Source organism: Drosophila sechellia, chromosome 3L (assembly GCF_004382195.2).
Source record: "Drosophila sechellia strain sech25 chromosome 3L, ASM438219v1, whole genome shotgun sequence".
NCBI classification, from domain to species: domain Eukaryota; kingdom Metazoa; phylum Arthropoda; class Insecta; order Diptera; family Drosophilidae; genus Drosophila; species Drosophila sechellia.
The window spans coordinates 10872799-10900736 of record NC_045951.1 but is presented as its reverse complement, the minus strand read 5'-3'; the positions used below and the strand labels follow the sequence as shown (position 1 = coordinate 10900736).

At 41.2% G+C, this 27938-nt stretch overlaps 2 protein-coding genes across 5 annotated transcripts; one reads left to right on the top strand and one right to left on the bottom strand.

The window, feature by feature from the left end:
- Positions 1–644: 644 nt before the first annotated feature.
- Positions 645–27938, bottom strand: LOC6605238 (brain-specific angiogenesis inhibitor 1-associated protein 2). 4 transcript variants are annotated; one of them, XR_004361911.1, is made up of 13 exons: positions 27718–27938; positions 12778–13421; positions 6285–6360; positions 6071–6154; positions 5942–6003; positions 5685–5882; positions 5552–5617; positions 5007–5264; positions 4594–4816; positions 3857–4533; positions 3656–3804; positions 1140–1244; positions 645–1073 (listed from the first exon to the last, which is right to left on the bottom strand). XR_004361911.1 is itself a non-coding variant. In XM_032719819.1 (12 exons), exons 2-12 carry the CDS (start codon positions 12820–12822, stop codon positions 1772–1774), a joined length of 3219 nt encoding a protein of 1072 aa, XP_032575710.1. In that variant the 5' UTR covers positions 12823–13421; positions 27718–27938; the 3' UTR covers positions 645–1771. The 4 variants fall into 4 exon arrangements, 3 of the variants coding, with proteins under 3 accessions (XP_032575710.1, XP_032575711.1, XP_032575712.1); XM_032719819.1 differs by having other exon boundaries at positions 645–3152; XM_032719820.1 differs by having other exon boundaries at positions 645–1244.
- Positions 13417–14698, top strand: LOC6605237. The gene is made up of 3 exons (XM_032719823.1): positions 13417–13544; positions 13613–14166; positions 14224–14698. The coding sequence occupies exons 2-3, from the start codon at positions 13632–13634 to the stop codon at positions 14394–14396; spliced, it is 708 nt and encodes a 235-aa protein (XP_032575714.1). The 5' UTR covers positions 13417–13544; positions 13613–13631; the 3' UTR covers positions 14397–14698.

Below are 27938 nucleotides of genomic sequence, written 5' to 3'. Positions count from 1 at the left end.
TATAGGAGAGTGGAACTCACTGGATCTCGGGAGGAGCTACTCCTAATGCGAGTAGTTGGGCATCTGGTGAAGGATATGTGCTCTCCGTCGAACTGGAATGCCCATGCAGATTGGCTTTGCAAAACCATCGATTGCCTAACTAACCTGGAAAACGTTACTCTAAACTTTGACCATTTTCCTACAGTTCACTCGACACAGAAGCCATTTTTTGGCTCTGGAACAGCTGCCCAGCCTTGGAGGCATCACAGTAATGCAAAACAATGCTTTCCACAACGTCTACAATAGGTCTCGTGCACAAATGTGGATACCATCCTCCTCTACCATCCCGATACACGATTGGGTGGTGGTAATTAATGTAAAACCAGTCAAAGGCCCCAGCAAACAGGTGATTCTTTTGCTCACCAATGAATCCGCGACAGAAATCGATCGAGTTCGTGGAACCCTAAGTCTTGGCTTAAACTTTGTTCATCCAAGGATTTATGCTAGGGGCCAAGTGCCGGATGGAAATAGGGGCATTCAAGTATAGACCATTCTTGGTTTCCAACTTATCTAATACTTCAAAACTATAAAAACCAATAAAATCTATTCCAACACAAATGCGCGCTAAAACCTTCAGTTCAATGTCCCACACAGATTCCAGTACAATAGTTAACTATATAAGGTTTATTAATCATTAGGTATCGGAATATACATTTCGAACTTTAACATATAAGTACATACAAACAGAATGTTTAACAAACAGTACGACTTAATGACTACCAAATATCCAGGCCAAGAAGCAACTGGAGGATCTAAGTGACAATGCCTTTAAGTGGTATGGAATGGTACATATATGCGCTATATAAAAGTGTGATTTGTATAGATTGCGTTCGTTTGTGTTTGGTGTGATTAAGAGTGTGGTGTGGTGTGGCTGGAGCTGGAGCTTCCGGTTCATCCGGCAACCGTCGATTGGTCACAGGGAAAACTCCACCTTCCGCTGTCGTTGCTACTTGTTCACACTCCGATAGATCATCGGTGCCGATCGGTCGTTGGTCTTGGTGTGTCGCAACTTGACCGTGGCGAACTGGGAGGCTCTGCAAAAGATCAATGACGTGTCCAGATGAGGAATGCGATCCCCAATCCTTGGGACCTCTACTTACGGCTGGAAAAACAACCTAATACGGGGAATGGTGGGGCTAGCTGGGATACACGGGCTCGCTACAGGTCAGTAATCTATGGAATAGTTGCGATATATACCGCGCCTGCTAAAAACCAATTGACATTTTTGCATTATTCCGGCTAATCAATGGCGAAATAGGGCGTGAGCTTAGTCTCAAACAAAATACATTTAATGATATGCATGCAGGCACCGAAGCTCAAAGGATTGAATGTTCAATGGAGAGGTCCTTGTTCTAGAAAGTTTCCTCTGGCATGTACAGAAATTGATTGGCATTTTTCCATTGCCATCGTTGGCAAAAACACAAAATTGCAATAGCTTTTAAGAGTAATATATAAGATATGTACATAAAACAAACAAAACAGAACTTGCCTTAGGCTAAACTAAGAAATTATACAGGGTTAATAATGCTTAATTCGAAGGAAGGAGGAGACAAGGCGAACTGGAAAAGGTTTGGGATGCTGGGGATCACTCTTACGGAACTTATCCTTTCCCCAGCCGCACTTTCCCTCCACTTTCACACTCTCTCTCTCTCTCTGCGCATTTTCTTATCCGGTAAGAAGACGGCGAAATTATTGTATTATTTTATACACGCATCGATCCCTAACCCTTTCTTTACTTCAGCTTGGCACTCGCCGACTTCTGGCCATGCTGTTCTTGATCCCAGAAGTCGTACCATGGTCCGTAGCTCTTGTTTCCGGCCAGGCCCTTTGAGTTCCGCTCCAAGGTGGCGCTGCTGTTGCCGATGTTATTACCGGCGGAGGACTTGAGCAGACGTGTTCGCGGCAGGATGGTAGCCGTCGGAGCTCCCGAACTGGCCGTCGAATTGCGGGTCAGTGTGCTGTCCTGATCCTTGGAGGAGCTCTTTTTCAGCGTATTGGCCGCCGTCGTTGATGTGGAGGAGCGGAAGGTGTGGAACTCCATTTGCTGATGCTGCTGCTGGTGATGGCGCCGCATCTTGTCGTCCTTGCGCACCAGGTGATCATTGATTACGATGCAATCGTACGGATCGGAGCTAGTCGACTTGAGTTCCGCATCGGAATCCTCCTCATCCTCGCTGGTATAATACTGCTTGAGTATGTCCTGTCGCTTCACCGTCTTCATGACCAGCCCATGGCCATGGCTGTTGTTCTTGCCCTCGGCGTCGAAGAAGTTGTTCACATCGCTGAGCTTCAGGGTTCCGTGCTCATCGCTTTCACCCTCATCCGTGGAGTGTGGAAACTGCTGCTGCTGCTGCTGGTTGCTTTTGGTGCGACTCAAAGTCAGGGATTTGTGCTGGGATCCGGTGCCGGAAACCTGTTTGTCCAACTTTCGATGTTGCTGCTGATCCTGCGACTGACCGCGTCGCATGGTGCTCATACGCTCCGCCTCCGTTGGCTCCTCAATGTCAATCTCAATGGTCTTCATGATCTTCATGCGGGATTTGGGAGTATAGCTGCTCCTGTGCTGCTGCGGCTGTTGCTGCTGATGCTGCTGCGGCTGTTGCTGCAGTGGCGGTTGCTGTGGACTCACTCCGTAGATATTCTCATCCTCATCGCCATACAATTCGGTGCTGGTCAGGCTGTCCTTTCGTTCGCGCTTCTCCTGCGAGGAACTGGAGTTATGCGACTTGGTCAGTGTGCCATTGCGATCCTCCTCCAAACGCCGCTCCAAGTCATCACGATCGCGCATCTCCTCCAGATTTGGTGCCGCCACCAGGTCGCGGTGTTGCCACAAAGACATGCCGGCCAGTATATCCTCGCCATTGCGTCCGCCGCCAAATTTCCAGAACGATTTGGTGCGCTTCAGACCGGCGCTGGATGCCTGCAGAATCTCGTCATCGGAGGCAATAAGATCGTATCGCATCTTTCCCACTCCTCCGCTCTGCCGGCTCAGCCGGTGCAGGCTCTTGTCGTCGATCTGACTATCGACGCTATTCCGGAAGTTCCGGTTCAACGTCCACGAGGCCACATCCCTCGGCACCGTGTTGGTATGCGAATTGGTGTCCGCCCGGCGTCTTTTTATTTATTTATTATATTTCGGATTCGTGTGGCATAGTTTGAAGTGTGTGTTTTGGAGGGTGTGGTTTCGAAGTGTTTGAGTGTGTGTTGTGGGTGCATATTTGGTTGGTTAACACAAGGGATGACAACAGGGCATAATGGCGATACATGGAATCAAACAAGAGCGGAAGAAAAGCAAACGAAAATAAATAAAGTCAATCAAATAAGGCACTCTAAATAAATCAGGCATAAAACGTAATGAAATAGCATGACAAGGACTTTAGTTTAATGGGCCATGTTGATAGGGATTAGTGACAGGTAGCTTGGTGGCTTGGAGAACGAAAGTCTGATGAATTTTTGATATTTACAATTAACTTAAAGTCTTGCTCTCCAAGCCGCTCCATTTATATTATATTTAATTTGATGATACTTTATGGAACGGACGTTATCTTTCAAAATAGATTACAAGATATAAGGTCCGTCTTATAAGGTATCACGCAAAGTTCCATTAAAAACCTACCGAATGGCCACTCTTTGTGTGGCTGGCTCCTCATCCGAATAGTCAACTTCCGGCTGTGGTGGAGGCTCGTTGGCGAATCCACTGTCATTGCTGCTGTGCAGTGAGGTCTTGGCCGCCACTCCGGACTTGCCCGATGGATGTTTAGAGCTCTGCCATTAAAACCAATTACATAATGTATTATAAAGTCGAAAATATTCCCACCTGAACACCATTTAGTAGCTTTTGTTTGCGTCTTTCCACCGCCGCATTCACTCCTCCGTTGGAGGCACAGAAGCTTTGCGAGCTGTTCAGCATCCTGGAAGACTGGCTCTGCGGACCATTGGGCACCGGAGCGGGCAGTGTGGGTGGCGGACCCGGGCGTGGATTGGCCCCGGATCCGGGGCGGTACTTCTTTTGCTGCTTGATTGTGTCGCCGAACATTCGCGTGGGTGATGACTCCTCGGCACTGTGGTTCCTTCGCCTGCGGTACGTTGCCTCATGGCTCTCCATTAGCTCCAGCTGCGCCTCGTAATCCTGCTGCTGCTGATAGCTGCGCAGACCGCCTCCACCAGAACCGGATCCTGATCCGCCTCCATTTCGCTCATAGCTCATCAGCATGTTTTCGTATCGCCGGCCGCCGGAAGTGGTCGCCTCTGCAACTTCCGCATTGGTGTAGGCCACCGGAAACCAGCCGAAGTGCTGTGTCCTTAGATTCTCACCGAACTGCCAGCCCTTGGCCTTTCCGCCCACGAGAGCAATGCGGTCGCCCTCCTCGAAGGACAACTGATTCTCGCCGGAGGGCATGTAGGCGTAGAGGGCCTTCACCAATGGACGCTGGTCACCGCGCTGATCGTCGCCCAGAGTGGCTAGCTGCTCCTCAATGATCTTGTGTTTGTTGGCTGTCAATGGAAGAGATATTAAATGGAATTCAAAAAATGTTCAAATGCTTATATGCCCACCTGAGCTCTGTCCAGTGCCCACTAAAGCCAGATTGAAATCAGATTTGGCGCGTGGCAACGAGTTCTGGGCATAGTGCGCTGGTCCATTTCCGGCCAATCCGGAAAGGTTCTCCCGTTCGTGCAGGGTGCGCATATCCCCATAGGGGGCATCGATGCTGCGCGACTTCTTTAGCTGAGCTCCGTGTCCCTGGAGGTGGTCATCCTCGCCGTCCTTAATTCGTTCCTGTTCAAAGGAATCATGTAAGGATTATTGAAATATATTAACCACTTCTAAATTCTATAAAGCGTTTATATTTGTTTGTATGGCATCCAGAATAACCTCATGGTTTGTTAACAGAGTGGTTAGCGCCCAATCGGCGATCGGGATCGTTTTGGGAATACAATGGGCGTGGATGGGCAGTGTGATGACTCACCAGGCGTCGCATGTTGCCGCTGGTGTTGTTGTTGCCGCCGCTGCTGCTGCTGTTGTTGTTGTGTCCGTTGCTGGTACTGTATCCACTTTCATAGGCGGCCGGTGGAATGATCTCACGAGAAGCGGCAATCTCTTGCCAATTTTCGAAATTATTATCAATTACCGTCTTGCCGGTGGTGTGGTAGACCATCCAGTGCTTGGCGATCGAGCACTGGCGCTCCAAGACGAATCCGTACCGTCGTCGCTCCTGTGTCATGGCCTTTTCGTCCGGAACGGAAGTGGGAAAGAGTGGTAGAGTTATACACGGTAACAAATCATAGATCATTTCTAAAATTATATAAGTCTTTTGCAGTGCATTGTAAAATCAGAACTTTAAGATAGATATCATGAACAAATTTGGAATTATAATACATTTAAAGCCAGCTAGTTTTCTGACAACTTCCACTACTTTTTTTATCAGTGTAATCGATCCGTCACTTTTTCAAGTACAAAATTCTTTTCCGCGAATGGGTGGATCAAGATTCGTCCGACAGCCAATGAACTCACATTCTTGTAGCTCTGATCGCAGAACACATCCAGCTTTTTCTTCTGATCCTCGAGCAATTGAAGGCTCTGTGGGAAAGTAAGGTTTTTTGGTGGCTCTTGAGATCAATTATATCCATATATGGTATCCACTCACCCTAAGCTCCTTTTCGGTGTTCTCGGGCGTGGCCTTTTTCTTGCGCTGCTTCTTCATCGTGGAGACGGCCTTCTGATAGCTCTCCATTCGCACCTTGTGCTGCTGCAGGAACTTCTTCTGCTCATGCTGCACCACCTTTGTGTCCTTCTCCAGATTTGTCTCCAATGGCACCAATAGATCCACGTAGAAGGCTTTCAGCTACAGAGAAGTGATGTTTACAGGCTTTGTTAAGTTGAAACTAACTTAAGTTAACTTACAATATTCATCTGCTGATCCTGTATCTCCTTGTTCACATTCACAACGCTCATCAAAGCTGAACCTGTACAGAATATGTGATATCTATTATTTTTGGCGATTTTGCGGGTCTAATGTGGGGCTTGTCTTACCAATATCGCCCGTTCCGCTTTGCTGGGCGTTCATCGCAATCTTGGCCAATGCTTCATTGAATAGACGCGAGGCGGTTGCGGCACCTGTTGCATGAAATGGCACGGAATGCATTGCAAATTAGTTAACTGTACTGCACTTGCGGCAGTCGATTATGGTGTTACTTTACAATGGGGTATCTATAGACCAGCACCAGCACATGGCTCTGGAACTCACCGTGCAACGCCTTGAGGTAACTTTTGCCCGCTGCGATCAGCTGCCTGGCACCCGGATTGAATCTATCCAGTATGTTCTGCAATTCATAAAAAGAGATCGATGGATATAGTATATAGTATATATAGTGTGTACTAGCTTATCATATGATTAATTAAATGCAATTTACTGGTCGGCATGCACCAACATTTCAATTTCATTAGGTATAAACATTTTTCCTAACGATAAGTTGGCTTAATGGTTTTCCTCGGTTGGCCGCTGGCAGTAAAAGTCGGGTTGTATAAGTTGATTTGAGACAATGTTGTGGTCAGGCACAGCGACATCATTAGTTCCGTGTAGCCAACTAAACACACTCGTAATGCTAATTGCTCGTTTAGTAATCTCTCATCTATGATTTAGTAGCGGTGAATATGTACAAAATGAAAGTTATCTGTTGGATCGCCAAATATTGCTGGTAGATAAATCTTAAAGTACTATCTTAGTTTTCAAAACTAAGTTATTATTTAACTCTCTAATTGTTTGACTTGAAAAATAATAAAATTGCACTTTATTGATTGCAGTTTAGTGTCTAATAGTAAAAAGTTTACAAAGAAGAAAACAATTACTGCCAGATTTCATCTTGTGATTTATCATTCGCAAAACTTCCCAACAGCAAAGCCTATTTACATAAGAATCTATATCTGTACATGAGTCATTTGTTTTATCAATCAATTTATCAGTCGGTAGATGCAAAACGATGAACAATTAATTAACAACTTAGCACTTGAGCACAGATTTTGCATACAATTCGTGATGTGAACTTTGGGATGAAGCTGCATTACAACGGCCAGATGACGTGTATGGATTGCCATGTGGAAGGGAAGTTGACATCACCGGTCTGTTGACACCATAAAACACCATAAATAATGACAAAGAAAACACTTTGGTCCTGGGCTTGGCCAAAAGTCGAGTTTGGCGAGCAGACAATGCCAAACACTTAACACGCAAGCCCAAAGAAATACGAAACCGACAAAAAATTTGAATTCTCTTTGGGCACAAAGCATTCGCATTGTTCGAAAGTCACTCTTTTGAAATGTTCGCTAGGAACTATCATTATCCAATGCTAGGGATAAGTATAATTGATTGTTGTTCTCGTGATAGCGGAGAGATACATTCGAATCACTTCCGTCCACCATTGACTACCGAATTCCATGGCCCCCAAAGTAATTAGCAAGAAAATGTCAAAAACCGACTTGTAAACAACGCATTCTGTGCGGAACAATTCGCTTCGCTTGTGCCATGTGTGTCATTTGGTTATTTGGTTATTGCCAAATGTATTTACTTTTTTCAAATTTATTGCCCACAAATGTGGCAGCAAGGCATGGGAATCGAAACGAGTCAGCACTCGCGCTCGAGATACTTAGATATTCAGATACTTAGCTGCAAGGTCGTCTGCTTTTAACGATTCAACTTGGTGTGCTGAGGTTTTGCTTTTATGATCTACTAGCTGGCTGAATTAGTTTAAAGCATTACTCGATGATACAGATATCTGCTGCACGTAAAGCTGCATTTTGCTGTATCTTCTAATGTTTATTTTAGCCAAGTGTGCACTTGACTCTGCTGACCTCAGCGTAGTTTGTTTAATTTGGATACGGATACCTTAATAACACGCACAGATACAGATAGCCAAGCAATTTCGTGGATTCAAGTGCGTTTTCGAAGATTATGGGTTTATCAATGTTAATTGTTTCGTTTTCCTATAATTTGTGGTGTGCACATTTTGCGGTTAATGCAATCAATGCCTACGGATTGATTTTTGTAATACTTATTTGGGATTTACCTTAGGGTTTCGTAAAATAATTATACCCTTGAATGAAATTATGACAACAGATTATAAAATCAGTGAGCAAAGTAAAGTGTTTATATAGTTTATAGTAATTTTATAGTAATTATTTTTGTTTTGTTATTTTCAAGTTAGGATTTTTTAACAACTATTTGAATTTATGAATGTTGTGACGGCTTTACATTTCCTTAAAAGTTTACACAAGTCTTTGAAGTCCTATTTCAAACCCTGTACAACTCGCAATTTAAATTGCCGAAGTACAAATCAGGTTTCCTTTAAATGCGATGGCTATCTGGCCGTGTAATTGTCCAAACTGCTTAACAAATTCCGGCTCGTTCGATCCAGCAATTAACATTTCATCTTGCTCACCCACTCTTGGCCCAAAGATGACGCAATCGGTTATCACGCCCGCGAATCTGCGACCCACCGACAACACTTAACCCAAAATTAATTGAGGTAGTCGCTAGTTGCCCAGCATACTCAGTACTTAGTACTCCGAATACCCTGTTGAAAACCCAGACCCAAAACCCGAGTGACTTGGTCTTTAATCGTCGCTTAACATAAATCGCCAGCAGTGAGCGCCACACATGTATAATTTTTTTAATTAAAACAGATACTAAATGCAAAGCATAACACGAAAGCCTCGCCAGTGCTTAACAACGCCAACGAGGCGGAATGTTGGGCGGTACACGGCGAGAAAACTAGCAGAACTCACATAAAATATATTGTAAAAATCATATATGTATAAATACAGTTAAGATATAGTTAAGGAATTGTAGGTTTTTTAAGATATATATTATCACTTATTATAGGTTAAGCATATATACTTTCTAGTCGGTACTTTCTCTGCACAAATTTCTTCCGGTGTCGTATTAATAGCGCGGATCAGGGAAATGGGGGGATTTGTGGAGAGCCTCTTACGGGTTAGGCCATAATTTAACGACACACCCACTTCAGAGCATGCGAGAATGCAGTTCCAGCCCAAAAAAACAACAACAACAGTAAGCCGCAATTATGCCAATTAGAAACCAACAAATGCAAAAGGCAACACGCAACAGGTTTGCCAGCAAGCCAAGTTAACTGTTGACAAAACCTCAACTAAGGCGTCAAGGCGCAACCAGTCACGCCTTCTTTCTGGGCGGTAGGGGCAAGTTTTCGGGGGAGTGGTAGCCCCAACTGTAGGTAACCCCCATCCCCCCTTTAGAAAAACCCTCCACTCCACTGACAGATGAACGCAAAGTGCGTGAAAAATGCTAAACGAACGTAATTCTCGCTTGCGTGACTTCTTCCCAGGCACTTGGAAAAAAAAAAACAGCTTAAATGAAAATGTAGCGAAGACTTGATGTCCTTGATGATAGCAATGGCTATATGGCCGCAGGACATGACAAGTGGTACTTCCTGAGCAACGGAAAAAACAAGTGTTGACATAGGTTGGGCTTAAAAATATAGCCACAGGTTATTCATACTATCTATAAAATACATTTAATTAAGTTATAAAACAACGATCTAATTTATTTGAATCTTTTTAATGAAAGAACCAAATCAATCCCTTCAGTTGAGCTGCATGAGAAATGGACCCAGCTGGCTTTGCTAGGGCTTCTTTCCGACGAGTCGAACGTTAACCCAGTTCCATTTGCCATGGTCACATCCCACTGTGGGCCCCCGATCCCCTCCTGTATCCAGACGATGTGACATCGTTCCAAGTGGCGGCGCCCCCTCTAATGCAACAGCAGCAGCAGCCTTAGAAATGCCTTTCAAGCATGGCAATCAGCTGCAGTGAATCGTTCCCAGTTCCCAGTTGGCCATTCTCAGGTCCGAAGTGCACACTTGCCACCTTTTTTTACAGCTCCAATCCCCATGCCCATACCCCCACCACCAACTGTCTGTGGGCATTAGGTGGCTGCAATTTTAATTTGTTTCTGCATTTCTTGCCGGAGCTTCAGCATCGGCATGGGCACATCGGACACCAACGTCCCACCATATGTACATGGGCACCATAGTGGGACTGGGTGCCAAACTCTTGAGGGGCTTCGCCTCCTTGCCACTTTTTATCGCCCCCCCAGCAGGTTGGCTTTTGCTGTGTGGTCAGCTGGATGTCATTCTGATCCGATCATCATGGCAGCAGGCTCTTGGAGCGGCTTCAGTTTCGATTTATGTTGCGGGGAATGTGCCATAAATCTAAGCGAATGACAAACAATCCGAAGGCATTCATCGCCACTGGCAAATTCGCTGGCAGCTGTTGGAATGATATGCGTTTTGAACATCGACTTGACAGCCCCAACTTGCGGTTTTATTCACTCGAAAAAATAATAATGGATTCGCGTGAGAGGAGAACGAGTTGTTTTTCGGGGTTTTTCGACGAGTTCTGTGTGTGGGATAATTTCGCAGCCAAAAAATCAGAATAAAACAACATAAGTTCATTTCTATTACTCATGATTAAATATGTTAGTTCAACAGTGTGTTGTTTTTTAAAAGCATAATGTATTGAGCAATCATATCTTGATTAAATTTCTCAACCAACTTACTCGTTTGCCATTCAAGATTTATGGCTGAACGGAGCAAAAGATTTATTACGGTTGCCGGCAAAAAATTGAACAAGTTGCAAAAATTACAATAAATCTGGTGAAATATATACGGATTTAAGCACATGAGAGATCTAATTAATCATTTTGAACATAAAAATGTAACGAAGACAACGATAAATTTTCGAAACATATAATTTTAGGTGTTTTTACATGTTTTGCATTCTTTTACTCAGAACATTTATGAGGGGAGGATAGTTCTTTAAATGTAGTTATAAAACACAGTTTAGTAAAAGCAAACATTCCTGCTCCATTTGCAAACCCGCATGTGAGAAACCCCCCATTAAAACTGTTTAAGTGTGCCAATTTTAGAAAGGCCAAAAACGACTTTATATAACGATAAGCATAGGAGGTCTGCTAATGAGTCTAGAATAGCCAGTCGAAAACCGAATGGTATCGAATTAATTAAGACACCCGTTCAAGAACTTGCACAGACCAAACCAGAAGTGAATTCACACAGAGTCCCAGGCCGAAAGACAGGCGATCTATTAACACACAAACGAGGCAAAATGAATGCAATAAAACAGTAAAAAATGTGAAAATCAAATGTTGAGATAATAAATCGATTGAAAGACCAGTTCAGCCCAGACAATTGCGCATAAATCACCGGGAATTAAGTCATAATCTGGTCGGTGTGTGTGCGTGTGTGTGTGTGTTGAGGAAGTGTCTTTAGTTGATTGATGCGCGGCCATTGAGATTCCGATTCCGATTTTTTCCTGCCATTGACAGAGCAAGTTCGTTTCCTGAGTCTTTCGTTTGCACTAGCCCGTTTGCAAGCCTACTAATTAAAAGCAGCCAGCGGCACCTATTTACTCGATTCACATTGCATAGCTGCGACAATAACAGTGCGAAAAAATACAAAAAAAAAACAAGGCTGGGGAAAAATGCAAATGGTGGTCGCGAAAATTCAGCCATGTGCAACAAGCCAAGGAAACGAGCCCAAAAACAAAATTTCCGCAATTTCAAGCGGCAGAAACCGCAGAAAACAGCAACAGCTAGTTTTGCTAGAAAGAAAACAAAAAAAAAAACAAAAAAAAAGACCAAAAGTTACATAATGAAATAGATGCGCGAAATGTGCAATACACCTCAACTGCGGGCAGATGCAACCGATGCAAAAAAACACAAGAAAAAGAGAAGCCAAAACTTGGCAAACTCTCGAGGCGGAGTCGTCGCGTCTGTCGTCGACTTGGGAGGATTTGCGTTAGATTTCAGTTGGTTCGCAAACAAACAAATCAAAACCCAAAATTGAACTGGTTTGCTCCGTTGGTTATACGGGCTTATATATGTTATGGCCAAAAATGTATGCCGAAAGGCATAACACAGCCACCGTATGTCGTGACCAAATTTGGCTACAAATTTACAGCCGACAAGAAAAACCTCACTTTCAAATGCTGCTTGCCATTTTTATCTGCAAATATTTGTGGTTCTCCGTTTCTGGTTATGATTTAAGCACCCTTTTTTTTAGTGGTAGTTAAAGCTTGCCAATAAAATCTCGGATCCTAGCACTTTACCGGTTTAAAGCCAAATAAAAATATTTTAATCTCTCTAGTAATTGGATATTTAAGTGCACAATCTTTGTATATATTCGTAACATTTCAAGGGCATGCAAGAAATACGTTCAAGTCACGGCTTTTTGTTTTCATTTTGTAGATTAATTTTGGTTGCTTTCATTTGCTGCCGCTTATGGAGATCGCGTGTGGCGATAAATTTAGATTACAAAAAGAAAACGTTTAACGTTGTAAATTGTTTTCCAAAACATAAACATTGTTATGAATTAGTCTCAAGTGGCTAATAGAAATGGCCTTCATGGAACAGGTACGTTAGTACCTAGGCGCCAGTCGGGTTACATAAGTTTGGATATGACCCCCAAGTGAATTAATAGACGATTTGTAAGTAGTAGGCATAAAAAAAAAGAATCTTCATTATTGCATTCCCTTTCATATATATGATAGTTTAATGAATATGACATAAAACAGCAATAGAATGCATAAACCCTCATTAGCTGCCATTTGCCTTGGCAATTAACAACTCAAAGAGTGCTTTAATTAATAAAACAAATAAGAAATGTTGTAATGATAATTGAAAAACTTACCCGATACACGCCATCGACGAGTTTTGTAACTTCCTCGGCCTCCATTGTTGCCACTCCGATTTGCCGGTCAAATCTCCTGTCGATGGATGTGAAGTGGATTCAAGTAGCCGAAAACCCCGGGCTACTACTGATCGATAGTGATGAATTCACAACACCAAAAATCAAATCACGAAAATGGTGATCACTTGCAGCCCGAAACAAATTCACTTTCAACTGCAGCCGCCGATGGGTTGAGATTCAGATTCGATTCCAGACAAAGTAGCGGACTGCACTCGATTTTCACTTTCTAAAGTGGCACACACACGGGCAGACACCGAAAATGTGTTGCAAAGACGTTGAACCGGGCCAAAAAGACTCGAATTTGGAGTAAACTTGTAACTTTGACTTTCGTTGCAGAATCTTGGAAATCTCGTTTCTGTCGTGACTTTCTTTTTGGCGTGCAGACGACCAACATCAACCGCACCACGTAACGCGATCCAAGCAAATGAAATGCCAGCCAAGAGTTTTGGGTTTGTTTGTTTCTTGTTTTCAGTTTTCGGTTGCTCGACGACGGGTTTCTTGGGTCTTCGGGTCGTCTTTGTTGTTTGCCCAGTGAGTTATCAACAACTTGTGGCTTCGGCACGTGAATAAAGATGTTCGTGGATCTGGAAAGGAGAGAAACGGAAGTTTAGTCACTCAGCTGGCATAGAAATGGGCTTAAAGTTGACATGTCAAATTGCTTGGCAACCGGCAATGTTTAATCGATAGCTAGCAAAGGATTTGTCAAGGTATTAAACGGGAAAACAAGTACATAAATATTCAGAAAATTAAAGGAATAATTTCAATTAAATATTAGTTAACAAAACCACGTGAAGATGAGCAAACTAGACGACCTGCTGTCCAAAAAGAAGACGGTGGTGCCCGTCTTGGACCTCAGCCGCAGCAATATCCAGACCGTCGAGGAGTTCAAACGGCTGCTGGAGAAGGTGCCCGACTACAAGATGCGACCGGTGAAGGTGCGCGCCGAGGAGATAAAGATCCGGGAGAAGGACTACGCCTTTAAGATGCCCAAAAAGGAGATGCGAAAGCTGCTACGAGCCAACGGGGAGCGAGAGGCGATGTACACCTATGCGGATCCGGTGCCCGGCGAAATGAAGGATGTGGTGCTGATGGAACTGTGTGCGGTGCCCATCGATTGGAAGATGCTGACCACGCTGAGGCCCAAGAATAAGCAGGAGGAGGAGTACTTCAGCCGCATGGTCGAGATGGGAAAGCTGGAGCTAAAGACCGAGGCTCGCGATCGCCGGGAGTTTGCACTCAACAATTGTGTCAAGAAAATCAAGAATAAATCCGGAATTGTGGAAACTCGACTGATGACCTGCGAGTCCTGCGGCGAGGAAATGTGTTGTGGTTAGTATAGGTATTATAATAGCAATAACCTTAATTTAATCAAGATCTCTCATTCAGGCAAGACTTGCGGCGACTTCAATTACGATCTGTACATTCGGGTCGAGGCCAGGGTAGTTAAGCCCAAGCCGGCGCCTTTGTCCTCCAACAAGGCCAAATTAAATGGCCGCAAAAAGTCATCGGTGGGCGGAACCAAGATCAAGGTCAAAAAATCCTCAAGCAAAGCCAGTTAAACTAACCGATTGAACACTAAATATTTACAAACTTTCCAAAAATTGACTTAGCTTTTGTACTCGTATTTATTTGCTACTATATTGTTAATGAATATAACACGTTTTGCTCAATGTGCAACATATTTCACATATTTGTTAGTTACTGGATTTTGTATTTGATTACTTTTCAAGCGATGTGTAGCATTTGATAGTTTTGCTAATTAATTAATAATAATTATAACTTGATAAAGCTAAGGTGTTAAATACAGCCTATACTTAATTACTTGCGAAAATACATCAAATAAACTAAATTTGGGAAAGTATTTTTAGGGTCTTATATAATTGTACTACCAATCAATCTAAATTAAAATAACATACCATATTCAACACTCTTGCTGCCAAAAATTTAAAAAAATTTTATGTGTTTCTTTGGCAGCACTACTTTTGCTTTTATCTTAAGAAATCCACTTAACATCAACACTGTCAGCGAAGAGCGTAAAAAATGTTGTTAACTACTGAAACAGTGATCATTGTTCATTGCTCAAATGCAAAATAGTAGAAATTTTTGAAGGCTTTTTTCCGTTCGACAAGCGACACTCGAGTGTTTTTGCCGGTCAGCGGCACAAAATGAAATGGCTAAAATATTTAAATTGACACAGAGCACAGCACAACCGAATGGCCATTAAGACCAAGTCGACGAGTTAACTGGGGTTCTGTGCTCGGTGGTCTGGAGAGTCTTGACTATCGGTCCCCAGGGAGTAAGTACACTGAACCAAATATAGTGGCTTTATACAAAAATGATTGATTTATCTCACAAATGTTGTATGCATTCGAACAAACCATTTAGTAATTATCTCGAATTTGTTAAGAAATATGGAATATTTGAAAAAATGTTGAGAAATATGATAAAAAATATGCCAACATTTTTTCTTTGAGTGATGTATAGACAAAACGGCGCCGGAGGCCACTTGGATGCGTTGGCGACATCGCTCCAGTGGCAAGCAGCCACTTACAGCCCACGAATCGCTGCCGCGCGGCTTGTGCAACAATTTGTGCAAGTCTCTGCTCTCGGCCAGAATTCAATAGCCATGTCTCAGATTCTCCACTTTTGCGATTCTCAGTCTGGCGCAGAGCTGCACAGCTTTTGATTACTAATGAGCCGAGCTGGCTTTGCAGCTCCGTCAGCTCAACGATCGCAGCTCTGATTTATGCGGTTTATTTATGGAAATATCTATTCGCGTAGAAATTGAAAATTTACTTTGAATATCAAATTTATTGCCTGGCGGCGCAGCCGGAGGCCGAGGCGAAGTTTTGGTCGGAATCTTAATTTGATTTTGATTTTCTTACAACAAAGCTTGTTCGGCTAATTGGAGTATGTTGATCTGGCTTACGATTCACAGCGTTTTATGTTCATTGTTATAATTAAAAAGCAGACAGATACAATTTATTGCAAGTACAAGTACTTGAACGCAAATCATAAAGTGTACTAAGAAATTCTTCCACATATGGCAGCAATTTGCAATTCATTTTTAACTTTTATGCTTATGTATGAAACTATAGACTCTTTCCTTGATTTACTACCATTTTTTTGTCTGAAGTTTGTTTGGAATTACTTTGCATTGTCTATAGTGTCTTGATACAACTTCCGATATGTAATTATTATCTTTTTGGTCCAAATCTCCCTTCCTCATCTTATTTCCCCATTCATTGTTTCTATTCATAGAGGCACTTGCATCTTCAACTCACTTCGTATATCAGCTCAGATTGGTGACTTTTACCAACTTAATTGTGGTATCAAGAGTGTGACACACCATTCGAGCTGAATTCTGCTATTGTGCGCTACCATCAAACTGCCGTGGAAGAGGCAACATCAATATGTCAGCACACCGCCGCGGGTGACTTTCGTATCTTGGGGTCTTTCACCTGGCCAAAGAAGACGTGTCAAGGCGATTACGTAGGCACACGCGTCTTTAACTCCGATCTGTTGAACCGATCGGTAGATTTCCAACATAAACACGGCCGAATGAAAATGAAAACATGGCCCAAAACGCATTTAAGTCTTACGAAATGCTCGATGTCGCATCTCCATATTTATGCAGATGCAAGATAAACACATTCCAGATAAGCGCTGGCAAAGTGAGAGTAACGGAAAGAAAGTTAGCTTTGTTTTTCAATTTCGTTAGGCTTTCGTCTACGTGATTAGAATTCCGAGCTGCCCGCATACGAAAGACTTAGGCAACGAACTTCAATGCAGCTGTATTCTTTTCACGCAAGGTTATCATCGTCACTGCGGTCAGCAGTGGAACCCGATATCACAGCACCGTGGACGACGGCTTAATTATGCATGTGCCATGAAAATATATGCAAAAACAGCGCTTTTCTATTAAGAACAAGGCCAGAATTGCCAGCCAACTAACTTAGCCCGAGAAAAACGAAAATAACATTGCTCAGCTATTACCCTACTGTATGATTATTGAGTTTTAATTGCTGCCTTAACTTTGACTTTTTTGTGATCTTGGATTGCATTCATACATCTACTAACTAACTAAATTTAAATTTATTTCTGTGGAATATGTATTCTCCTCGTTACAAAGTGCATCCTCTTTTCCTCTTTACGATCCTAAATCACTTGGAAAAACTTTCGCCGAATCGAAGAGCTGATGAGCAGTCAACGACCATTTCCATTTTCCCGACATTCGCAATACATGCGAATAATCGGGTAAACAACTTAAAGCAGCATGTCCAACATCAGTTAAGCTGGAGAAGAGTAGAAGATTGGTTCGCGAACCCAAATGCTATTATCAAATGCTCATCATTAACATTTGCTGCCTGCTGCGGCTGAAATCTCGACGTGACGATCAGATTGCAGCACATGTGAATATACACGTGAGCTGAACACTTGGGCAGAGGTGAGCCGAAGATGTTGTTTTGCCGGTGCTGTTGTGAAAATGAAATTAAACTAAAGACGCAAGACTGAAGACTGGAGACTGACGACTGAAGACAATGCACTGGGCGAAGGGGCCCTCGAGATGCACACTCGTATCTGCGCGCTAAATTGCCGCCAGATACATTTGCAAATAAGTCTTAGATACAGCACACAATAACATTGTTCAGCCATACCATAACATACCATACCATACCATAGGGTACCTCAGTTGCTGCCCCCCATCTCATCCAGTCCACATGCCATGCAAATTGAGAGACGAGGCCTATTCGTTCAGTCAAATTGGCAGTGAAAGTAAAAGTTTAAGTTATTTTTTACTCTCTGGGCTGTCGAACCAAGACCAAAAACGAACCAAATCCGAACCGTGGCCAAGCGATTCAATCGGACAGGAGAAGCCGACGACTGGCCATAAAGAGATGTGATCCATGTTTCACCTCGCACCCTCAACTTAGCCACCCCAATGCCCCTGCAGCTTCACCTTAACCTGACCAACTCCCGCTGGCTGGAACGCACCCAAAATCATTCGCCTTTTCCAATTAACTTTTAACTTTACAAATGTTGCTTAATAAAGAAAGCACAGCTTGTAGTCACATTAAGATAATTATAAATTAACTTAAAGTAATAATGATTTGAGTCAAATGTGTTCAAAGCAATAGTTATGCTGCTCCTAATGGATCTTTATTATTAAAGCTTAAAAACACGTTGTGGTTAATAATTTTCAACATTTGAATTAATCATCAGCTATTTGACTTTAGTAGATCCTCATTTAGCGCGATCCTCATTTCTCTTCCGTCTCACTTAGCTGTTCCATTAACCCACTGAGCTGCGCCTCTCGGCGAGATTCCCCCGCCTGGAGGCTGATCAGCGGACACACCCTACTTGGAGCTCCACCACCCATCCCCCACATAAATACATGCTGCACACATGTATACAATTCTTCTCTGAACGGTCGTGACTTCATTTAGTCGTACTCCTCACGTACTGGCATCTCCTGTTTATTGCCATTGCTGGCGGGTAAAAAAGAAGCTCTCTTCATCATAAATTAGGTGCAGATGGAATCTCAAAGTCTGCCGACTCTAGTTTGTCTTCGGTTTTTCTCTGGGAGCGTTAATGGCAATGCCTATAACTCTGAACAGGAACTGTCTGTACGATCTACACCCACATCGTAATGAATGAGGGAAAATTCCAAAGAAAATTGTAGGATTTTATGATAAAAACCATATAGAAAATGTGTGAAAGGCGAGGTTCTTAGGAAAAGCATACAAAAAATCTAAATATATATTCTATTGAATTGCTACAAGCGGAACTAAGCCGAGCTAAGTACTTCCACGTGCTCCAAACGAATGCAGACAAAGTTTGATTGATTCCTAAGCACTTGTCATGGGATTTCTTGGCTTGAGCAGCGGATCGGTAGCCGAAACCCAAACTCATTTGTCCGCCCACTCAGCCATCATCGAAATAGAGATACTCGGAGTGGAGTCCTAAGACCTGGAGAGCTGCTGCAGACATCGAGTGCCGATGTGAAACAAATCGCCAAACGACTCGAGACTCCGTCACCTGCAAGGAATGCGACCTTGAGCTGTCGTCGTCGGCAATATGGGGTTGCTTGTTCAAATGTCGTGACTGCCCAGGCCCAGACCCAGGTAATACACGTACCCATACCCAATACGATCATAAATACGTGGTATATGTATAGTTGAGGAGCGGGTGGAGCGGGGGGATCAGAACCCACTTGAGATGAGAAGACAAGACGCAGAAAATAGCGCAAGTATCTCATACAATAAAACACGTTTGACGAACGATTCGATGGCAAAGATGAAGATTGAATATCTGTCAGATACAAATACGTAGACGGCAAACCACAATCAAAAGCCTCTAAGAAGACGGCGCTCACTTTTATTTTCAACAGTGCAACTTACTAACCGCAACAACGCCACAACAAGCCCAAATAACAAAGATCAGTTGACTGAGAACAAAAGCAACAGCAGAAAAGATTGAATCTGTCAGTACCATTCCATGGCTAAAATTTATATATTCCATTATAAACTGCAAAGCTAACCAAGCCCCGTGAATTTGCCACGCCAAAAAACGATTCGCTCATTACTTAAATAAATAATAAATAAATATACACAAATTGCTGCTTTTCGGGGGAATTATTCTCTAGTATATCGAAATAATCCCAAGTAATCCCAAATAAATATTTATCCAAATATACGACAACAAATGCGGGGCATAATGAATACGCTGCGTAAGCAAAGATTTATATTTTTCGAATATTTATTTATTTAAAGTGATTTATTTGCCAAGATATATGCCATTAAACATTCGTGCGATTCAAGGTTGCACTTAAAATTATGTGATATTTGCATAATACTTTATATAAAATCACATATAAAAGATTCTGACTGCCCTTTCACCTGAAACTTTCCCACTGCGGACAGTTGATACTTTTCTAAAAATCCAAGTTACTAAACTTAATCGACTTCAGAAAGGTGGCACAGTTATAAGTCCGAACCATGAAATCGCATTAAAATCCAAGTCAATGAACCTAAACGACCGCTTCGCGTTTATTTATGCAGTCGGAGGCCCAATTAGTTTTGAGAATGTCTAAAAGAAAAAAACCGAAAGAAGGCAGTGAAATATTCGATTTGCCATTCGAGACAACTGATTAAAGCAAATATTTTTCTTTTTGTTGCATTTTGAAATATCTGAGTAATTCTGCGGCGCATTCTTGAAGATTTGACACAGTTTTGATTAGAAAAAATTTTGGATCTGTGCTAGAATTGATTTTAATTTTTCTGCTGGCTGGCTTTTGTTTTTGCTTGCATTCCAACGACTGTGTATAACCTGTTGAGGAATCTATAATTTTCGCTAAAATTACATTATGCAAATGGTGATTTGCATTTGGTATTCACAGAATTTCTCCCTTTCTTGCCGACTGTCAATCTATCAATTTCATTATTGACAAATTTTGTAGAGGTTTGGTTTTCTATTCAGTTTGTTCTTTTTATTCGAGTTCAACGGTTGGGGCATGAGTTCAAGAGATTTGCATAAATTACGAACTGAATTCGCCATTTAATTTTGTAAGAGCGAATCCACTTATTGCGAAATCCGGTATCTGTAAAGATTATTGCATAAAGAAAGCGTTTAAAGTTCTAATAACACAAAAGAGATTACCATACTAACACAATTTTTTGTGTTTATATTGCCCTTTCTAAGCATTTCTAAAATATGTAGGTTTGTGTACCAAATGAACAGGGCATTGAATCAAAACCATAAACCCAATTATGGTCGACCACTTTTATGATAACCATTTGTGGCTTAAATTAGTCGTAAAACAAAAGACTCAGGCAACAAACTTGAAGCGTAATTAAAGCTACGTGCTGAGCGTTATTAAACATTGCTGTTGATCCACAAGCAGAACAAGAAAAGTGAAACAGAAGTAAACAAATGGCGCTTTCAAGTTTTGCTTTTCGGGGATCGGCAGTCGTAAAAATCACTCAATAAACCGACGGAAATGACTTGCTCTCCAAAACTAAAGAAGGCGGCAAAACAAAAAACAAACTGAAATTTCATAATTAGCCATATAGTGAAACCCCGCTACGTGAGCTAGTCAAATCACATTATCCCAGGCCGCGAAGATGAAGATGATGTACTTGTTGCGGGGCATTCGTGCATTTAATTAGCCATTTTCACACATTTCACTTTCAACAAGCTGCCAAATTGTGAAAAGCCAAGATGCTGGACAGTTTTTCTCTTCTTTTTTTAAGTTTGTTTGGCTCAATGAAACGCAAAAAAGCCATTAGCCGGTCAAGTGCAGAAAAAGCGTAGGTTGGTTGACAAGACCGCTCGTTGTATCTTTGTATCTATACAAATACATAGATATCTTTGTATCTGGTCATCAGTCGCTTCCTCTGTATTTTTCGTGTGCCCACGGCGGTGAATCGCTTTCAAGTGGCCAATTTCTATTTTTTGGGCATTTTTTTTTTTGGTTCGTTAATTGAAATTTCCCACTGCATTGAACTTGAAAGCTCGCAGATACTTGGCATAAATCTCAATCCGTCTGCAATGGCCAAAAATTGAATTTCCATTAAGCAAATAGTCACATTGATTGGCAGTCGCGTTGGCCCGAAGACTTGGCCATTTTTCGGCTTTCCTTTTCTCATTTGCTGGCCGAACTTTGATTTCTACCTGCGTAATTAGCATTTTAGATTTGTTTGCTTGTCTGTCGATGCTCATTTGCATTAAAATCCCTACCCACATATGTACGTACATACTTGAGCCTCGATTAAAAATAGAAATTGCGCCGAGAAATCGCGAGCTAAGCTCATTCAAGACCAAAAAAGTGATTTACAAACCTGTAATAGAGCACAACAAAATAAGTTTATTAATGACCAATTGTATTAAATATATATATGTATAATATAAACTATTTATATATGTATAAGTTTATAATATTTTTGGATTTTAAAGTCTGAATTTTATTTATTTTCCCACGAGCAACTTGGGAAAGTTTTTTAGCTCATCTTTTCTTACATTTAAAAGTCGCAGATAATAACTCTTTAAAAGCATAAACTATTCTTAAACAAAAGCATTATTTGGCAAATGCAGCAGCCTGAAAAAGTTAAACAGTCCCTCTTTCACTTTCAGATTGGCCAAAACTATGCGATTTATTTGGCAAGAGATTGTGAGGAGTATGCAAAATGAAAATCCCATAAAGCCAACAAACTTCATCCGACGAAAGTCTACGGCAATTGCGGCTTAGCAACGCAAATTGACCGTAATGTATATTAGCAGTTTCACAGAGCCATCCGTGCTGCCAATATGGACTCTCTTATTAGCCACTTAATAATACCGATAGGCAATTAAGTTAAAATAGCTGACTTAGTCTGATGCATGGTATTGGCGCAAACTGCAGACAAAATGAAATAAGTGCCACACTAATCAGTTAATAATAGTGTGATGGAGTAACCATATTTATGATACATATGACAGGCTAAACTATTAAGTGCAGCCGTAATTTTATTCAAAAATCAGCTTCAGCTATTAAAGATTTCGCTGTAAATTTAAAAAAATCATTTTTAGCCAGGCAAAGTTTATGAAATTTGAAGCGCTGCTTAAATTTTGTGATGAAAAAAGCCATTTAGTTTGTTGAAGATTTTGGCTTTAAAACTGTATCAACCATTTATGTTGTTTTTAATGTTTGTTGGTGCCTTTAAAAAATTGCCTTGTAAGCCATATAAGCTTACCAATATGGCTCCTGCATATCTGCATTTGCAACTTGGCTATCAATAACATTTAATTTCATTTAATTTCACCGTTTTCGAGTCTGGTTTGCTCGCTTTTTTGTGCCTCTCTGCCACGTTGGTCATTAAGAAATTGTTACAAATTACCTGTGGCGTGTGTGCAAAAGCTGCTGGCTGCCGTTTGCAACATTTGCCTTAATGCGATTTGCATTGAAAATGGGCACAAGAGTCGATTTGCTGGGCTGGGCAAGGTAAAACTGAACAGGAAACCGAAATTGAAACAGAAACTAAGGTGGAGTGCGATCGAAATGTGGCTTATTCGCCGGCTATTTACCTGCATTTTGGCCCAAATAAATCGTGGCTTTTTACTTTTTGCAGCAAAGCCTTTTAGGTGTGAACTTTTTTACTTGGTCCGCTCAATTTGAATTCGTTCGGTTTGAGGTCATTGGATCAAGTCAAAAAACTCGTTCCACTTGCCTTTTCAAATAGGAAAAAAAATATATATAAAAGATAGTATTGAAATTGGGTCGATATGCGTGTTATTATTTCGCGTGTAGGTAAAAGTGGGTGTGTTATAAATAGCATAGGAGATTCGATGAGGAAACGACTGAAATTGCACTTCCATAATCAAATTGTGGCCAACCGGGCGTATGCGCAATGTCCAATTGTCCCAGACATTTCGGCATTTTTTAATGCAAGTTTCGGCCGTTTTCAATTGCATTTCTATGAAATAAATCGTTGCAAATGGAAATTCACAGGAAAAAATGCTAAGACACGCCCACGAAATGATTGGCAAAACCGTCGAGCAATTATGTTTATTGGCTGCTGGCGATTATTGCCGCATTCTTTTCACTCTTAGCCACGAATATATGTACATATATATAGCTAAGGTTTTTCGATCTCACAATCGAAATGTTTAAACTTGTTCTGCGAAGCCAAAGTGGCCAAAAATGAGGTAATAAATAAATATAGCAAATTTGGAGTAAATTGCCTCAGTCATTGCTAGCCACAAGTGACTTCTTTCGTAGACTTTACAAAAAGTTACACAAAAACCCATTGCTAACCCCTGACATTTTACTCAACTTCAATGTCATCCGCTTTGAAAAATTTCAATACCAAATCAGTACATTTTTCCCTGCCATTTGAATGAAACGCGATTCACTGATGGAATTTTCAATTTCAATTGGAACCGAACCAAAACAACTTTCAATGCAAATGCGCAAGTGCAGCATTTGAAGCAACTACTTCGTGGTTGAGGGCGGGAAATGGAATGGAAATGGCGGCTAGTCAAGTGGTGACATATCGCTGCCTGGCGGAATGGAAAAATGCGGTTAATGTGGCTAATGGCAATTGCCTTTGGAGTTAGAGGGTTCAGCTCATGCACTTGTACAATTTCCTAATTAAGTCAAATGCACTGGCATGTTTGTTTTGTTTATTGTTCGAATGGTATTGTCTACTTGCATGAGAGTAAGTTGGTTCAACCTGCAGCTTATTTATATGGCTAAAGATTGGGATCTATGTGTTTGAATAAGAGGTGCAAGCTTAAACTTAAGTCAAAGGAGAATATGGTAAGAAATGGTTTGAATAATAAGATATATATATTGAATTTGAATTGCTATTAACTTTTCGAAACGAAAATAGCTTTCTTTTAACTGTCTGATTTAGCCGATTTTAACTGATAGTCAGGTTAGTTGACATTAAAGAAATTACGTGCCAGGTAATGAACTTTTCTTTTACCATTAAGTACAATTTGGTTTCTTAAGAATCCTTTTAGTTTAAGCACTTTATGATGAATAAATAATTAGCTTTGTATAGTTAAGTCATATAAGTAAAATGGATTGGTATTTAGATTTGATTGCTAGAAGAAAAGAATTGTTCAAAATAAAAACATTAATCATTAATTGAACTCAAAAACAATATTAAAATGCTTCATTTAATATTTTTTGAATACCTATAAAAGCAGGATAATAAGTCCCCCTAACTAATACCAAAATTTGATATCAAATTGCAACTCTTCGATTGCATCATAATGCAGTTTGGATTTGCTTGCATTTCCCCATTGCGTTTTCCTCTAAAGGAAATGATCGCTTAATAGATTTTACTTTTTGACACTTAACGCAATTTGAAAATTAATTTGCGATTCTCGTTCGCCGGACACGAATGCATATAAAATCCCGCCCGACTGCTCCTGAATGGAATATGATTCGTATGGAGTGGAGTGAATTGGATTGGAGTGTTCGTGGAAAATGTTTGCCACTTCAAGGAAAAACAAAAACTACGATACCGAGTGGTTAGAGCCATTACCATTACCATTACCAATGCGTTCCAGCCAACCACTTCGGCCAATGTGGCAGTTTGTTTTGGTCCGAGGCTGGCCAAAGTTGACGGACTCGTTTGGAGCGCCTACAGCAGCAGCACTAAAAGTGAATGCGATGCGGTGGGGGGAAGGGGTGGGGGAATGGAGGCGCTTTAACAATTTGGTTAAAGTTTAATAAACTTTATGAAATGTTGTCTTGAGTGGGAAATGCAGTTGGTCTGCGCAGAGTCGATGGACTTCAATGACAATGTGGAAAAAGGGGTGGTGCAGGTACAGGGGGCTGCGGAGCGGCGTCTGGCTGTCAAGTGAGTTTTTGGTTTTCGGGGTGATAATGTCCATGGCAAACCAACAAAGCGGAAAAAAATGGAAAAAAAAGGAAATCCTAGTAAAACCATGGGACATCAGGAAACGGCATTAGAAAGTAACCATTATTCGGTGGCATCGTATTCACCAATACCTTTTTTTCAAAGTTTTCGAAAATCAAATTTTTCGGCACAGCATTCGTCTTTGTTTTTTGTGCCATTTTTTTTTTTTTTTTTGTGGCTTCTTCGGCAGATTACGCAAACGGAAAATGTGCATTTAGTTTCCATTTTCGGTTGACAAGTTTATTGATTTTTAATGCTTATGCAGGTGACTTGGTTATGCTTGGTTATGCATGATGAAATTACCTCTAGATTGTTAACAACAAAATATCAAGCAGACTGAATTAAAAAACATTTCATAGCCTATAATAGTAACATACTATATGTATAAATAACCTTTTTTATGGCAGTTAAAAACAGATAAAGTTGAAATTACTTCATTTTCAAAACAAATTACATAGGAATTAATTGATTTTCAACTCAATTGGAAGTGCTCCGGATTTTTAGCTGATACTTATTTAAATGTAGAAATACACAATTAAGTAACATAATATCCGCTCTACTTAATGTTGTTTGTACATTAAATATAAAAAGAAAACTTTTGACACGAAAAAGTAACCAAACCTCGCTTTATGATCGATATTGTTAATGGTTTTCTTAATTAAATTGGATGCATACCTGAATGTGGAGAAGTATGAAAACCAAGCTCTACCTGCATGTCTTGTAGCTTCCATTGGCTTTCATACAATCTGAATATTATCATCAATATTTTTATAGATTGTCAAATTGAATCGATGCTTGCGGGGATCGGGGGAGTGACCACACCCACCAATTGCTGCCCCATCCGTGAAAAGGAGGAGAAAGTGAGCCAACTGGCATGGAGCGCGAATGGATCGCTTCGAGGGTTATCATTATGTACTCATATGCAGAATCCAGTAATTACAGTACATACATACACAGAAGCCTTGCATCCGATAGATACAATTTTGATTCATCGCAGCGAAAAGAGAGCAAAGAAATTAGAACGCCTGTGGAATTCGACTTGGCCTATGAGCTGGACACTACACGTCCGTAATTGCGGGTTGTGCTGGACTCTCCTCCTGGCATGGAGAGAAACTCCAGCGTTTGTAACGAACTGATAAGCGCGTAATTAACATGGCTAACATGGTGCTGGCTTAGAGACGGGGCATCATGGCATCTATACATCCATACCACCTGGCCAACACGAAAACTGCAGAAATACTTTTTTTTTACCGCCATCATCGAGAGCCAAGGTATTTTTTAAGGCGTGTTGTTTGCCGTTTTCAATAGATTTTTGTCTTTAATGACTTTTGGCCGACTGGAAACTCTTGGCCAGGCTTAATGGCTCCGATCTCCGTTTGGCTTTTGTTCTGCACAGAATTGGCTTTGTGGCTTTCGCGGCGATTGGGTTTGGGTTTGGGTTGGGCTTTGGTTTTGGATTTTTCGGGTTCGCAAATGGTTTGCCAATGGGTCTTCGAACTTCAGGTGTCGGCGAATCGCTTTTGAGTTGGAAAACCGCTAGCTGGTAGTCGGATAATGAGCCCGGTCAACTGTCCGGGAGATCGAGCAGGTGGCTGATGGACCCACCTAAATGGGTCACACATGCTGGGCTCAGAAATTTTGACATCGATCTACGATTGGCTGGAGTTTAACTGGTTTCTAATTTGGCTAAAGAGTTAATCATATTGTGTGGTCAGCATGGAATTCCAACGGAAGAAAGCTATTACTTATTACTTTTTTTTCGAGAAAATACATCTTTGATTAACTATGATAATAGAGGTAAGAAATTGACAGGTTTCTAACATTACCTTTGTAGTAAAAATATTAGAAAATTATTGCCGTGACATTTGGTGGATTATAAACAATCAATCGTGCTTTTTCTGTATTCTTGTAGAAACTACAAAAACCTAAATACAGACACTTTGGCTACCAAACATTTCATTCAAAACTAAAACGATATCAGAATACCCCATTAAAGTCAAATCCACTTGCTAATAATTTCGCTTCGGCTTGAATTACTGAAACGTTTTAAACCTATTGAACAAACAGGGTTTCGAACAATGCAAAACAAAGGCTCAAATGCCGGGGAACTCATTAAATAAAATGAGAACAAGCCGTTTGGCTCGCCAGACTGAGATGGAGAAACAAAAAAAACAATCAACCACAAGAAGAAGTTGGTGCAAAAAAAAAAAGATAAAAAACAATAACAGCGACTACAACATCAACAGGGAAAAATACCCAAAGATGAAAAGTTCAATGCACGCAAATCGGATTAAGCAAAGAAATTAAGTAATACTTGTACTTGTGGAAATCCATTGAACTGCAAGTGGGCCTAGATAAAAGTGGAAAATAGAAAGGAGGGCCGGATATTGAACGGAAGTTGCCCGCCCACCCAGTTTTTACAAATATATATAGAATATATATTTGTAGGTCAAAAGTCAAACCCATTTACCTTTTAATCGCCAGAAATGTGTGTTCAGTACAAATCCGAATGTGTAAATCCAAAAATGACACTAAGCAAGTTTCTCAATTCTCACAATTATGTTTTGGTCAAAAAATCCGAGCACTTAGCACTCCGAATGTCGAATTTTTGGGATCGTTGCGAGTTTAGAGTGCACCAAACCGGGTTTTTTTTAGAATCACGCCGAATAACGAACCGAACGCATCGAAGCT

Bases quoted from the DNA above. Each gene is read 5' to 3' on its own strand.
- LOC6605237 (XM_032719823.1), top strand. From the start codon at position 13,632: ATGAGCAAACTAGACGACCTGCTGTCCAAAAAGAAGACGGTGGTGCCC. The intron at 14,167-14,223 runs GTTAGTATAGGT...TCTCTCATTCAG, and splicing joins CGGCGAGGAAATGTGTTGTG to GCAAGACTTGCGGCGACTTC.
- LOC6605238 (XM_032719819.1), bottom strand. From the start codon at position 12,822: ATGGAGGCCGAGGAAGTTACAAAACTCGTCGATGGCGTGTATCGG. The intron at 6,155-6,284 runs GTGAGTTCCAGA...TTCATGCAACAG, and splicing joins TTACCTCAAGGCGTTGCACG to GTGCCGCAACCGCCTCGCGT. The intron at 3,153-3,655 runs GTAGGTTTTTAA...ATAAATAAAAAG, and splicing joins ACACAAAGAGTGGCCATTCG to ACGCCGGGCGGACACCAATT.